This window comes from Typopeltis vanoorti, chromosome 17 (genome assembly GCF_054136105.1).
Source record: "Typopeltis vanoorti isolate ZY-2024b chromosome 17, IOZ_Tvanoo_1.0, whole genome shotgun sequence".
NCBI classification, from domain to species: Eukaryota; Metazoa; Arthropoda; class Arachnida; order Uropygi; family Thelyphonidae; genus Typopeltis; species Typopeltis vanoorti.
Window position 1 is genome coordinate 1,039,813 of NC_143565.1, and position 16,321 is coordinate 1,056,133.

At 36.9% G+C, this 16,321-nt stretch overlaps 1 protein-coding gene across 1 annotated transcript in view; it reads right to left on the reverse strand.

Annotated features, from left to right (window-relative positions):
• LOC150097089 (myosin-14-like) overlaps nt 1-16,321 on the reverse strand; it is a 1,147,103-nt gene that overhangs the window by 370,931 nt on the left and 759,851 nt on the right. Inside the window, exon 28 of the mRNA XM_090407039.1 lies at nt 2,870-2,974. Within this exon, the coding sequence (XP_090263165.1) occupies nt 2,870-2,974 (105 nt within the window). The remainder of the gene's footprint in view (nt 1-2,869; nt 2,975-16,321) is intronic.

A 16,321-nucleotide genomic window follows, 5' to 3' on the forward strand; every position in this document is an offset into this window, starting at 1 on the left:
TAGACAATCTTGTGCCTATTTCCTTCCAGCCGAGAAAAGTTGCCAATGGCGTGTACTGGCTATTTCGTTTGCGTTTGCACAAATTCATCATTATTTTTCAAATAATGATGAATTTGATCCAGCAAATCACCCTTGCCCAAAAAATTGGCAGAAAAAAGACCGCTTTCTGATTTTTAATTGGTACGTTAAGGGGTTAAAAGATTTGTCTGAGTGTTGCCCTCCACAGATGAGAGACATGCATTCTTCAAAATAAGAGACAAATCAAGACTTCTAGTATTCAAGTATTGGTGCTGGCACTGAATACTGAAGAATGAATGACAGGAAGAACTACAAATGGGGAGATATTAAGAAAAGTAAAAACAAGGATAAAAGAGAAAACTCCATACATTAGAAAGAAGGAGTAATAACATGATAGAAAACCTATTAAAACATTCGGATTAGACTTCAAATTGGACTGAAGGAATGAAGGACAGAAGATCTGGTATAGGGAGACCAAAAACCTGATATATGAGTGGCATCAAAAAATTAAGTTACTGAAGTAGTCAAACTAACAGCACAAAACAGAAGACCACTACCAAGAGCCTGTGCTACCAACCAACCAGCTAATAAGTTAAGCAGAGGTGAAGATGAGGCCATCCATTTTTCTCAATTTCAAACCAACATCTTCGGAGCACAGCAGCTAGTTACAGTATAATGCGACAATCAGTATTATTATTATTATTATCAGGGCCTCAATCTCTCATCTCCCTCCATTTTATTCTCTCATCTCCCAGCACGTGTTTCCTAAAAACGATCTCCCACGATGAGTCAAAAGACTCATCGTGGGAGATCGTTTTTAGGAAACACAAAGTTTATCATACACTCCTTCAACCCATTGATCGTTCCCGCTCCAACTACCCTCCACGCAAAGAAACCACACCTCACCCTCTTGTGCACAGCCTCCTTTCGTAACTTAAAGGGATGGCCCATTGTCATCACTCCTTCCTGCCATTCCACCAAGTGAAAGAACTCTTCAATGTCTACCATGTAACTGCCTCTCAACAGTTTAAATGTCTCAATCATATCACCTCTCCTTCTTCTATCCACCAAACTCTGCAGTTCACATTCCCTCAGTTGATCCTCATAATTCATATTGTACAGTCCTGAAACCATCTTTGTTATCTGCCTCTGTACCCTTTCCACAGTTAATTTATCCCCTTCAAATCCTGGGGACCAAATCTGAGAACAATAGTCTAAGTGTGGCCTCATCAGAGTCTTATACAACGGAATGATAACTCTTTTATCTCTGTAGGTCAGTGCCCTTCTTAGTATGGCAGCAATCCTCTGAGTTACCATCACCACCTTTGCAATATGCTCAATGAATTTCAGTTTTCTATCAATCGTCACTTCCAGATCTCTTGTCTCCCCTACCTCCTCCAGTACAGCTCCTCCAATCGAGTATGCATCCTCCCATCGATGGATCCCAAACCTCAAGACTTTACATTTTGCTGCATTGAACCGACACCACCATTTATTTGGCTATCTGTCTAGTTTATTCAAATCTTCTTGCAGGGCTGCCACATCTGCACTATTACTGATAACCCTTCCCAGCTTCACATCATTCGCAAACAACTGAGTGTCTCCTTGCAATCCATTGACAATATCATTGATATAAAGGTTGAACAATACAGGTCCCAGTACTAAGCCCTGTGGAACCCCACTTGTAACCTTCTGCTTCCTTGATACTGCCCCACCATACATAACTCTCTGATACTATCGGTCAGCCAATCCTGAATCCATTTGACTATCCCGACATTTAAACCCATGTGCTGCAACATAAATATCAGCTTATCATGTGGCACTCAAATACCTTTGCAAAATCCAAAAACAATGGCAGTATATGCCTTTCCCTCATCAACTGCTCTCTTGTCACTTTATTATAAAAGGCAATCATATTACTAAAGCAAGAGCACCCCTTAACAAATCCATGTTGATTCTCACAGATAACATTACCCTCATCTGCCCAATGCTATATAGTCCCTCACTAATTTCTCCAAGACCTTAACAACTACTGATGACACACAAACAGGCCTACATTTTGGCACTTCCAGTCTGCTACCACTCTTATGCAGAGGCATTATCTTACCTTCCTTCCATTCCCTGGGTACTTTTCCTGCAGCTAGACTTTTATTGAAAAGCCAGGTCAATGAAATCAGTTCTTTAGCACATTCTCTCAAAACCCATGGCGAAATACCATCCAGTTCCACAGCTTTATTGGTATCAAGAGTACTCAGTATTTGGAACACACTCTCCTCTTGCGCCTCTAAACCCTCAACCTGCCCTATCCCTGTAGTATTAAAACCTCCTCCAGGATGAAATACTCCAATAAAGTGCTCATTGAACAACTCCACTATGTCCTCTGCATCAGTTCTATGCATGTCCTATGTAGGTATATGAAACTATATAAATTGTACTTGGGGTGGGGAGGGGGGGGAAGAGTCTAATTTTGCATTACCTGTCATGGTGATGCTATTTTCACTATGGTTTTGTTTGTTTTCTACAATTACCTATAACATGAAAAAAACTTACATATATCTATGGCAAACACTATGCAGTTACACCCAATGATCATAAATAAATTTAAATTTCACCAAAATGCACAAAATTTCAAAATGATATTATATTTTATTAAACTTATTATATATTATTCATATTATATAATATGAAACTTATTTTTGGTTAAATTGTTCTCCATATACTCTTTTTCCAATCATGTTCAGTTTGTTGTGGTAAGTCAGTAATTTGTGAAAGCAATATTAATACATTTTTAGAAAAAAATACTTTTATTGTACTTATAAAAAGAATGTTCATACTCTTAAAGTAGTTTTACCTGAATATCAGCAAGCTGACTTTTTAACTCCACCTGATTCTTCAAAGCCTGTGCAGCTTTACTTTCCATTTCCTCTAGCTGTACAGTAACAGTATCAAGCTCTGCCTACAGTGAGAGAAGAGATAACAAACAATTGTTATTTAAACACATACTGACTAGGCTAAAAATTAGGACAGACAGGGATGACAAAAAAAATAATAAAATAATAATTTAATGATAATCAGGATTTGCATATCATTAAATATCAGACAGAGTCTAAAGGTGAAAAATCAGCCAATAATACAGCAAGACATTACTAGATTTAATGAAACATGTGCACTAGACATTATTATTATACTAAGACCCCCCCCCATGGAGTCAAAAACTCATCTAGGAGGTCCTTCATCACACACACAGCTCCACAGTTCATCATACCATGCATTAAATACATTCAAATTCTCTGCAGACATCACACTCTCAGGCAAGGCATTCCAATCATTCACAACTGTGCTTTCCAGGGATCAATCTCTCACCATTTTATGAAAAATCTCTTCATCCTATAACAACCCCTTACAAGCATGTACGTCTATATCATATCACTCTTCTTCCTCCAATCCACTAGATTCTGTAAATTGCATCTTCTCAACCTTTCCTTATATTCAACATTTCAAAGATCAGAAACTACCCTTGTCAGTCACCTTTCAACTCTTTTCAGTATCTCTTCATCCTTTTGAAAACTAGGTGAATAAATCTGTGCACAGTAATCCATGTGTGGCCTAATCAAGGCCTTATATAAGTGAAAGAATCTCCTTACTTCTACAAGTCTGTGTCCTCTGCATCACTCCCAGAATTTGTTGTGTCATCCTCACAATTATGGCAATGTGTCTTCTAAATTTTACATCCTTATCCACCATCTCTTATTTCCTCCACCTTCAACAATATATCCTCACTAACCATAAATTCTACATTCCAACTTTGTTTACCAAATTTTAAAACTTTACATTTTGCATCCTCACTCCCATGCCTATTTACTCAATCTATTCAAGTCTTCTTGTAAGGCCACAAATCTGCTCTACTCCTCATAGTTCATTCCTACTTTGCATCATCTCAAACAACTGAATATTTCCATCCAAGTCTTCCCCAATATCAGTAACATACAGTTAAACAGAAATGGCCCTAAAACAGACCTCTGAGGCACACCACTAGTGACTTTCCTCTTCCAGGATATTGCTCCCTCATACACGACTTGCTGATACCTATAAGATAGCCAATATCTGATGCAATGCACTAGTCCATCCTCATCAGCTCTAGTTTGACTATCAACTTATCATGCAGTAATCTATCAAAAGTCTTTGCGAAATCTAGGTATACTACTGTGTGCCTATCTCCTTTATCCAATGAAGCCGCCACCTTATTTTAATAAGGAAGTAGATTACTAAAATGTGACCTCCCTTTAGTAATTCCATGTTGTCCATGAAAGATAATACCTTGTTGTCAACCCAATTCTAGATCCTGGTTTTCACCAGCCTCTCCAACACTTTAACCTCAACAACAACTGATACACAGATAGGCCTATCATTTGATGCTTGAGTTGTTACCTCCCTTATGAAGCAGCACAATATTGCCTTCCTTCCACTCCTTTGGAACTTGACCCAGTGCAAGACTCATATTAAACAAATATGTCAAGGAAGATGCCAATTTCCTGGAACATTCCTATGTGGTGATATTGCTAACATGCCAAAAAAAAATTACTTTATCATTACCTTGGGTAACTAATTGAGCTAGAGTGATTACTGGCAACCAGATCTATCTTAATGATCTCCTGGCTATAGACACATGAAATCACAAACTATACAATCACCGAATGGCCCTCACAGGATCACAATACAAGAAACTGGGTACTAATGACAACTCAACATTGAAGGAATCAGCTTTGTTAAAAGCAATATCTCTCAAAAATCAATCCTTAGAGAAAATGATATAGACATAGCTGTCATTCAAGACACACACACAGATAATTGAAATCCAGAGGAATAATTACAGGGTATGATATTCTTGGAGCTACATATCACCATGCTCATGGCTGCATAACTTACGTACACAACAATATAAAGAATGCTCATTTAATATCAGCACATATTAATCAAAATATACACACTATCACAGCAAGAGTTGATGCTTATTAACCACTGATCTCACATTGGTTAATATCTACAAGCCTCCCCTGGCTACCTGAAGTAATTCCCACATTTCCACATCATACTATTTACAGAGGGAATTTTAACAGCCATCACATCCTATAGCATTACAATAATAATGATGGAAATGATGAAGCATTAACAAACTGGGAAGAGCAAAACAGTCTGGGCTTAATATTCAATGCAAAGGACATGGTTACCCGAAATTTACAAAATCAGCCCCTAAACACAACAATACGAGTCCTTGAAGATTTTCCATAGCCAACATCACCCAGTATTGGTAGAAGTAGGAATACAAATACCAATAACATGGTCCATTCCACGACCTAGATGAAATTTTAGGGAAGTGAACTGGCAGGATTTCTCACAAGTACTGGATATAGTAGTAAGATGGATACCACCTGTGTGTGAAAACTACAACAGATCATTGGAGCAGTCATATCATCAGCGAAGCATTATGCATGTAAAGAATGCATACCTGACTGGAATAAAGACTGTGAAGAGTTATACCACATCTATTTAGAATCTGGCAACTGTGACATAGCTCATGAATTACTCCAGAAGCTTGATAACTGGCATTGAGAAAAATGGACTTTAAAAAATCAAGTAGAAAAGCATGAAGCCAATTAAAGGAGTTAGGAGGAAGTAACTAGTCAACCAGAAAGATCTGTTGATGACTCCAGATCAAATTGCCTGTCAAATAGCCTAGCTGTCTAGAGCCCTCGAGATCATTAACACACATGGGAGGTTAAAGGATCACTCAGAAACTTATGACAAAGTGCAGCTGATAGTTACCAATTTTCAAGAGAATTTACCACAGACAAAATAACGGCCTTAAAGGAAGTTAAACATATGAACAGGAAACCTTCCAAGAGCCTTTAAGAGAATCACAATAATAGCCATATTAAGACCCAAGAAGTCTTACATGCAAAATTATGCCTGTTGAGAAAGCAGGCTTTAGGGCCCAACTTAGTTGTATGAAGCAAGTACTAAGTCTTACTACCCATATCGAGGCAGACTTTCAGAGATGTTTAACAACAAACACAACAGATGTTTAACAACATCTGTGTTTGTTGACTTTACTGCCTTGTACGATATGGTATGAAAAGAGAGCTTGCTACATAAGCTGATACGTTGTACCATGCCAGTTCATCGTACAATTTATTGGCAACATGCTCTCTGACAGGTTCTTTCATGGGATACTGGAAACAAAATAAGCAAACAGAGAAAGCTGAACAGCAGTCTCCCACAGGGCTCAGTATTAGCACCAATCTTATTCAACCTATATACATCTGATTTACTGATAACTAGGTCAAGAAAATTTGCAACATCTAAGTATTTCATTCTATTCACCTCTATCTTACACCATACCGCCTCAAAACCATTACCACTATTTCCTCCCTTGTATCTCTACTTTGTATGGATATTATTCTTTTTCTATCATAAATAGCACGATATACTACTTTTTAACCTTTTCATCTTCAACATCTTCACAAAAACATCATACCCTTCCATCTCTATTCTTCTCAGGATGTCATGCTTATCCACCCATGTCTTACTTATTCCAAAAATTTTTTGATTAATGATCTCAATCAATACAACCATTTCATTTGCCTTGTTTCTCATACTTCTAGCAATCATATACAGAAATAACAGCTCATTTCTGAATGTATAACAAATTTCACTTGGACCACTTATTAGATGTGGGTTCTCCATGCCTTCCTTGAGCCATTCCTCTCTCTAAACACTCAGTGCCCTCTTTGAGCCCAGTATCCTCTTCCCCTTACATCCCAAGGCCATCCAATTCCTGTCTAGTCTTTTCATACTTTTACTTCCTCTTAGAGCACTGACTTTTCTCTTTCCACACCGAGTCTCCCTGTTTCCTGTTTGTCTTGCCCACTGGTTCTCTCATTCTACACACTTCTCTAGTCATATACCACTTCAATCCTTCATTCCTTTTCTGCTATTCCACACTGCTTCTTACTTACTCAGATCCAGTCTCTGCACTTATTACTTTTCCTTCCAGCAGCATACTCTCCAAGTGACTTGGACTCACACCACAGGATTTAAATGCAGCCCATCACTTTTATATGGCTCTGTTCTTTCTTGAAACTCATTCCACACATTAATAAACTGCACTCTTTTCTCTTCCCACTTTTCTGCAAATGTATCGTTCATAATATAGTCATTCATAATCATTCATAATTTGCCAGCCTGGTTGGCCAAGTGGTTAGCATATCTGTTCTCCAGCCAAAAGGCTGTGGGTTTGAATCCTGCCGTGGGCATGGATGTTTGTGATTGTCTGTGAAAATACTAGTGGTGGTGGGAAGTATATGGCATTGGTGTAGATGATGTGATTTGCTGCAGTTGGACTGAGTGGTGGAGAGAGAGAGAGTTGCAGAGTAGGTGTCCTCCCTCAATGAGTCCTTGGATTTGACAATCCCTGGAAGTGACACGTCATAATAATAATCCTTGCTCTCTGCCTCATCCTACCACTGTTATACCTGGGGAAAACACTGACTACTTTCCTATTACAGTATTATCTTTTATCCTTCTCAATAACCTCCTGATAACTAATATTATATTCTCCTTGATTCCAGTTAAGTTATTTGTCCCTACTACCAACTCTTTTCATTTACCACATCTCTAATAAACAAATCCCCCATACAACACCACTCGCGATACTATTGTTGCCTTTTTGATGCCGACATTGTTCATTTTTACTTCTTCACTCTTTATACATCTGTATGATTCTCTTCATTTCATCCAGCATCTGCCTCATCTTCACCAACTAATTACGAACACATTACTTTTACCAAGATATTAAAATAAGTTTCATGGCTTACACATATAATAAAAAAAATTATATAGAATTTAATTAAAAACACCAATGTATTTCAACCAATGTTGCATGGACATCATCAGGAAGATGGACCATTAACTACATTCAAAAGATAAATCAAAATAACAAGTCATAAATCATGCTTATATTAGCTCGTGTCTCAGTCGAAGCTGAAGTATATGATATTACACTATTTGAGTAATTATTGCTATATTCAGGTAAATTTCATGGCTTACACATGTAACAAAAAATATATATAATTTGGTCAAGAACTCCAATATATTTTATTATTATCAAGTTATTATCACATAACTCCAGGGAGTCCTAAGACTCATCGACGGAGGGCACCTACTTTACAACTCTCCATCTCCACCAATACATCAACCACAACTATCTTCATCTACACAAATGCCAAATTGTAGTAAGTTGAGTAGAATAAAATAAAAAAATAAATAATAAAATGAAATAAAATAATAAAAATAATTATTAATTAATTAAAAAAAAAACAACAACTTTATGAATAATTAAAGTGATCACTCTCCAAAACATGGATATTGGCATACGGTCTGATTGGTCAAGGTTCAGATGATTTCTGATATCTAAATTTTAAAAAGTGATCAATATTAATTGCTGATAAGTTATTTTTTTAATTAATTAATAATTATTTTGATTTTTTATTTTATTATATTATTATTTTTTTTTTATTTATGATTAATTGTTTTGATTAATCTTTTGAATGTAGTTAACAGTCTACCTCCCTGATAATATCCACGTAATGCTGGATGAAATATATTGGAGTTCTTGACTAAATTATATATAATTTTTGTTACATGTGTAAGCCATGAAATTTACCTGAATATAGCAAGAAAACAGCATACTAGGAATCCTCTGGAGTATATACAAATATACAGTGACAAGCTGAGTTACATTTCACACAGTAAGCTAAAGAAACAATGATTTGGTCACCAGTTATTCTACTGGAATGACTGGTGAAAAAAAAAATACAGTTAAAATTACAAATTAATTAATTATTTAGAAACTACATCAAAGCTAAATTCTATTTAAGATAACATGAGAGAAACATTCTTTCTTATAGATAGTTTTCTTACAGTAACAATTATATCCTATTTTTAACATTACAATTGTTATTTTAGATTTAGGATTCTGGATTAGCTATAGTCCTTTTTATAGTTAACTCTTAGGGAGAAAGGTTCCGTGGATAACATGGTATGAATGCTTGTTCATTGGAGTAGATCTTCAAAGCCTTGTTTTTTAAAGTATTAATGACACCTAGTTTTTGTGTTGGGTGGTGGTAGGAGTTTATGTGTATATATTGGCCAGTGTGTGTCAGTTTCTGGTAAACACTGAAGGAAAGACTGCAAGAAGGAAGAAGTGTGATAAGTGTATCTAGAAACGGATGTGTGTTCTGTTTTTCAATCTCAGTTGGGAACTGTATGCATTTCAGATTGAAAAACAGAACACACTTCCTGAAAGATGAATTTAAAGTTATCAGCAATACTTTTCTAAAAAATGGTAACAGCCAAAACACTATTAACAAAATTCTCTAAAGACCTCAATAAAAAACAAAGATAAACCAGACTACAATAAAACTATAACCATTCCTTACATTAAAGGGACATCAGATAAAATAAACAGAATATTACAGAAATACAACCTCAAAGCCACCTTTAAATCTCCTGCAAAATTAAAAAGCTTACTCAACTCATCCAAAGACCCACTTCCTCTGCTGGCCCACTGTATTTAGTGCACCTGTAATCTACCATATATAGGGGAAACAGGAAGCACAATTCCTGTCAGACAAAAGGAACATAAATGACACCTTAAATATAATAACTATGGTGAAGCTGGCCTTTTTGATCATGCCCTGAACACTTTACATAGAACTGACAAGAAAAGCACCAGTTGTTTACATCAACAAAACATGGTATGAATGTAAATTTAAGAAAGCCCATAAGATTCTTCAACCACCCCAATCTGAACAATAATGATGGTCTAAAAATCACAAGCATATGGAAGGCACATATTCTACCCAAGGAACCTTTCTCCCTAAGACTTAACTATAAACAGCACTGTAGATAATCCAGAATTCTAAATCTAATATAACAATTGTAATGTTAAAAATAGGACATCATTGTTACTGTAAGAAAACTATCTATAAGAAAGAATGTTTCTCTCATGTTATCTTAAATAGAATTTAGCTTTGATGTAGTTTCTATATAATTAATTAATTTGTAATTTTATTTTATTTTTTTATTTTTTCACTAGAGGTCATGCCAGTAGAATAACTGGTGATCAAATCATTGTTTCTTTAGCACCTTACTGTGTGAAATGTAACTGAGCTTGTCCTTGCATATTTGTATATACTCCACATGATGATCATGTTATGAAGGTCGAAATGTTGGGAAATTAAAATAGTTATTTAAAACATGGTTGTAAAGTCAATATTATTTCTAAAATGAATGCTGATCACTATCTCTGTACCTGTAACAATAACTAATGTGAGAATTGAAGTTAAGACATCAGAGGTATTTAATATATTGCAAAATTTAAATGCAAAAACTGCTGTAGGTTTAGATGGAATATCAGTTTGGGAGTTGCATGAATGTGCAAAAGAATTGTCAACCCTTCTTACTTGGATATTTAACTTAAGTCTGAACTCTAGTATGGTCCCTAGGGAGTGGAAGTTAGGCAAAGGTGACTCTAAAACTGCGGTAGTTAATTACAGACCAATCACCATCTCAGGAGTAGTGGTAAAATTATTGGAAAAGTTAGTTAAAGACAAAATTCAAGAATGGGTGGATCAGGATATGATACTCTACAGAGGCCAACATGTTTTGTTAAAGGTAGATCCTGCCTTGGCAATTTATTAACTTTTTATAATAGAATGACATCTGAGTTGGACAAAGGAACTGGCTACACAATGGTACTTCTGGATTTTGCTAAGGCTTTTGACAGGATACCCCCACAGAACACTGTTACGCAAATTGGAACAGATGGGAATGGATACTAAACCAGTGATATGGTTAGGAGAATGGCTCAGGGAGAGATACCAGAAGGTGGTGAATGGAGTAGTCGAGTCCAGGATGAGGAAGGTGACCAGTGGTGTGCCTCAGGGCTCTGTGCTTGGGCCATTGTTGTTTAATTTGTATATAAATGATATAGGAAATGGCTTAAAGCAAGATATTCAGTTGTTTGCTGATGATGCAAAGTTGGGTAGCGCAATAAAAAATCAAGCTGATGTTGAACGTTTGCAGTAAATAAGCTGGTAGAATGGGCAAAAGGTAATGGATGTCAGTTCAAAGTGGAAAAGTGTAAAGTGATGCATTTTGGGATTGAAAGATTACCAGCTGTGTATTACATTGATGAAACAGTACTCCAAGAGATTGATGAGGCTAGGCACTTAGGGGTGTTGGTGGAGAGGGAGATGAAGTTCAGGGGATACATTGCTAAGGTGTCCAAGATTGCACATAGGATTACTTTGTTGTTGAGGAACACACTGACATCCAGAGATAAAAAGGTTATTATTCCCCTTTATAAAGCGTTGATACTTCCACATTTGGATTACTGTGCTCAGGTCTGGTCACCCGGATTCCTTGGAGATGAGGAGGCTGTGGAGAGGGTTCAGAGAAGAGTGACTAAGTTGGTGAGTGATGTAAAAAATGCTCCTTACATTGATAGATTGAGAGCTTGTGGATTGCAGAGGTTGGTTGATAGGCAGAGAAGAGGGGATATGATAGAAACATTTAAACTAGTGAAAGGGTTTTATAGGATTAATGCAGGGGAAATGTTTCAGCTGTGTGATAGTGAGAAAGAACAAGAGGTCACCCCTGGAAATTAAAGAAGAGTGTGGTTAACAAGGGTATGAGAACAAGGTTTTTTGCCTGGAGGGTGGTGAATGAATGGAATTCATTACCTGACTTAGTTATGAGTTCTTTGTCTGTAAATGAATTCAAGAAGAGATATGACAGATATTGTTTTGCTAGTTTGGGCCTTCTGTGATGAGTGTACTGTCTCCCTGGAGATATCCATAATAATAATAGTAATAATAATACAATGGTGAGAGCACAGTGAATGGTATGATAGACTTTGCATTTTCTAGGGTGGGCCTCCATGATGTGTCTTGTGATTTCAGGGAAGTCCTCAGTCATAATAATAAATTCCCCTCTGCTCATATTATGATGGCCTCTTGTGGGAATAGGTGCTTGTGAGAAAGGGGGGGAACACATTGTGTAATGCTGAATTCAGTGGATCCAACTATGTAATATGGTATGGAAGGAAGAGAAAATGCCAGAGGAGTGGGTGAAATCCATATTAGTGGCATTATACAAGAAAAGAAATAAGCTTGGATGTGTGAAAATTATAGAACAATTGCTTTGACAAGTCAACTTAGAAAGGTGATGATGATGGCATTGACAGAAATATTGAGAATACAATTGGAAACATATCTTGAAGATGAGCAAACAGGATTTAGGAAAGATAAAAGTACAATTCAACAGATTTTGATAATTAGGTTAAAAACAGAGAAAAGTAGGAGAAAAAACAAAAACACATATACTTGCTTTGTTGATTTTCAGATGGCACTTGACTAGCATCAACCAAAAAGTGACATTAGCAGTGCTAGAATTATATGGAATTAACAGAAAACTAATAGCCATATTAAAAGATGTTTATAAGAATGCAATGGCAGCAGTTAGAATAGATGAGGATTTGGGAAGATGGTTTAAGACAAGCAGATGTACTGGGGGGGGGGGGCAATATCAACAAGCATTTTCATCAAAAGAGCAATTTACAAAATGAAGGAAGATGCAAAAAGAATATCAGTACACAGGATGAGAATTAACAATTTCAGATATTCAAATGACATTGTTATTATTGAAAAAGGCAAAAGAGAACTACAAAAAACACTGAAACTGTGAAATGAGGAAGGGAAAAGATTTGGACTTGTATGAACTTGGAAAAAACAGACAATGGTATTTGGTGAGAAGAACATGAAACAAAAGATACAAGTGGATGCTTCTCCTTTAGTGTTACATGGTGACCAGCATTCATTTTACAAAAATTATGGACTCTACAACAGTGTTAAAGATGATATTAAAAAAAAATTTTTTTTAATTTCCCGAAATATCAGGAAATTAAAATGATCATTTCCAACACGATTGTAGAGTCCATAATTCATCTAAAATGTATAGAAGTAAATGGAATTGATATAGAAAATGTAGAACGATTCACATATTTGGAAAGTAAAATGACATGACTTGGACTGTAAAAAAGAAATAAAGAACAGGACTGTAAAGGGAAGAACAAATCTGAAGACCATAGATAGCAATTGATAAAGTAAAGCGATCAGTATGCAAACATGCATCTTTAGCAGTGTCTTGTATTATCTGAAACGTGGGTAATAAATAAGGAATCAAGAAAAACAATTTTGGCATTTGACAGAATTTGTTGCAGGAAGATTCCAAAAATAGGATAGGTACAGAAAATCACAAACAAAGGGCTCTACAGAAGATACAACGAAAGGAGAATTTAATACAGAAAATTATACAAAGGAAGCTGCAAATGTTTGGACATATCTGCAGAACGAGTGAGGATCGGAAGATAAAGACATTCATGTTTTATTCATTCATGCCAACCCAGAATTGGGTTGACAACAACGGTATTATCTTTGATGGACAGCATGGATTTGCGAAAGAAAGGTCATGTTTTAGCAATCTACTTACTTATTACAATAAGGTTACTGCTTCCTTGGACAGAGGAGAGAATGCACAGTAATATACTTCGATTTCGCAAAGGGTTTTGATAGATTACCGCATCATAAATTGATAGTCAAACTAGAGCGAATCGGGTTGGATATTAGATTGGTGCATTGGATTGGAGACTGGCTATCTGATAGGTATCAACAAGGTGTGTATGGAAGAGCAATATCAAGGAATCTGAGAGGTTCTACAGAAAATAGTGGGAGATCGGGGAGAACCAGAGGTTATCCCTGGAAACTGTATAAAGACAGTGTGAGTAGGGGGAGTGAGAAACAGGTTTTTTTCATGCAGAGTTGTGAATGATAGGAATGCTTTGCCTGAGAGTGTGGTGTCTGCAGAGAATTTGAATGTGTTTAAAGCACAGTATGATGTGCTGTGTATATGATAAAAGGACCTCCCAGATGAGTCTTTGACTCCATGGGATCTTGGGTAATAGTAATAATAATGTTTGGTATTATGGCTGGTGTAAACAGAAGAGGTAGACCATACAGAGAATGGATAAATGACATAAAGGCCTGGAGTGGAATGGGTTTACAGAAAGTGCGACACTGTGCACTGGACAAAGAAAGGTGGAAGAAGATAGTGAAAGAGATATCGGACACCACTGGGCAGTGTGCTCATGGTTCGTGATGATGAGAATGATGAATCCAGTGGAGTCTGTAGGGGATAATGACAGGTATAGAAACAGTGACAATGCATTGATTCTTTATACTAATAGCAGAAATATCTGGAATAAAGGACATGAATTGGTGGTGCTGATAGTATCAGTCTGTCCAAAGTTTATTCGAATATCTGAGACATGGTTGAAAGAAGATGATATGCTGACAGGAATAGAAGAACAGGATATAGCATTTTGCAACAGGATAGGAAGGGGAAATGCAGTAGTGAAGTTCTCCTTATGATAAGTAATGACTGATGTCTTCTCAGAGCGGAAGATCTGGAGAGCAATGGCACGATTGGTTTTGAAAGCATATGGTGTGAGAAAGAGGTGGGCAGGACAGGATATTTAGTGGGGTGTCACTATAAGCCAGGGAGCATAGATGGTGAAGAGCAGGAGATGTTTAGGCAGTAGAGCTTGGCGAGTGCAAACAGGATGCTGGTTATGGGAGATTTTAACTGCAGCAGTATAATTTTTTTTTAAAATTGTTTTTTTTTAATCCACCAACTACACCAACTCCACCACTAGTATTTTCACAGACAAATCACAAACATCCATGCCGACGCAGAATTTGAATCCGCTGCCTTTTGGTGGTGGGCAGTAGATGGCATTGGTGTAGATGATGATTGTAGTTGCAGTTTGTTGTAGTAAGTTGGTGAATTGAGTGAAGGAGACAGAGAGTTGTAGAGTAAATACCCTACCTCAATGAGTCATTGGACTCCCTGAAGGTGTCATAATAATAATAATGAGAGCAGTATACAGCAGATGCATGAAGAATATAAGACTCAGGTCAGGTGAGGGACTGGTATGGTAAGGAAAGCAAAACTGGAATATAAGAAGATAACTGGTCCTGAGATCCAAAGAAAATCCTAATGCATTCTTTTGTCGTGTGGCCATAATTTTGAATGACATTGTTGGATAAAAATGAGAACAGTGTGACTGATGCAGAGAACAGTGGAGTTGTTTAATGTACCCTGTATTGGGGTATTTCATCCTGGAGAAGTATGTTTTAATAAACATCTCCGTAGCGCAATTGGAAGAACCACAGTACATTGCGCTCTTCGATTGGAATAAACCTAAGTTCGATTCTCGCCGTGACGGAAGGAATCTTTATGTGGACTTTTTCAATTGAAGGTGAGTTAGCCGATCCCATACGGAGGTAGCAGGGTTTTCCTGCCCGGAAACTCAGGTTTTTCATCCCGCATACAGACAAATCGGCCATTCAGAAAACACACAATTTACAGACAAAAAATACTGGTGGTGGTGGTGGGCAGTAGATGGTGTTGATGGAGATGATTGGTAGTAGAGGTTCGGTGTGGTGATGGAGACAGTTGTACAGTTGTTGTCCTCCTGCGATGAGTCTTTGGACTCCTTGGAGGTGGCACGCATAATAATAATAATAAAACTAGAGAGATAGGCCAGATTCGAAGTTTATAAGTGCAAGAAGAGAGTGTGTTTCTAATACTGAGTACTCTGGATATCAATTAAAACAATGGGACTGGAGGGCCTGGATGGGATTTCTACATGAGTTTTAGAACTGACAGCTCTGTTGACCTGGCTTTTAAGGTCTTGCCTCTGCAAAGGATTTAAATAAACTGGAGAGATGGGCAAATGAATAGGGGTAAATGAGAGTCTAGTCAAAGGAGCCAGAGATTGGAATGAGAGCAATAGTGCCATTGCATAAGAGTGGTAGCAGACTGGAAGTGTCAAACTATAGACCAGTTTGTATTTCATCAGTAGTTAAGATCTTGGAGAAATTATTGAAGGATCATTTACAGCATTGCAGATGAGGGTAATGTTATCTGTGATAGTCAGCATGGATTTATTAAGGGGTGCTCTTGCTTGTTTTAGTAATATGATGTCTCTTTTGTAATAAAGTGACAAGAGCAGTAGATGAAGGAAAGGCATATTCTGCTATTCTTTTGGATTTTACGAATGCATTTGACATGGTACCACATGATAAGCTGATATTTATGTTGCAGCACATGGATTTAGATG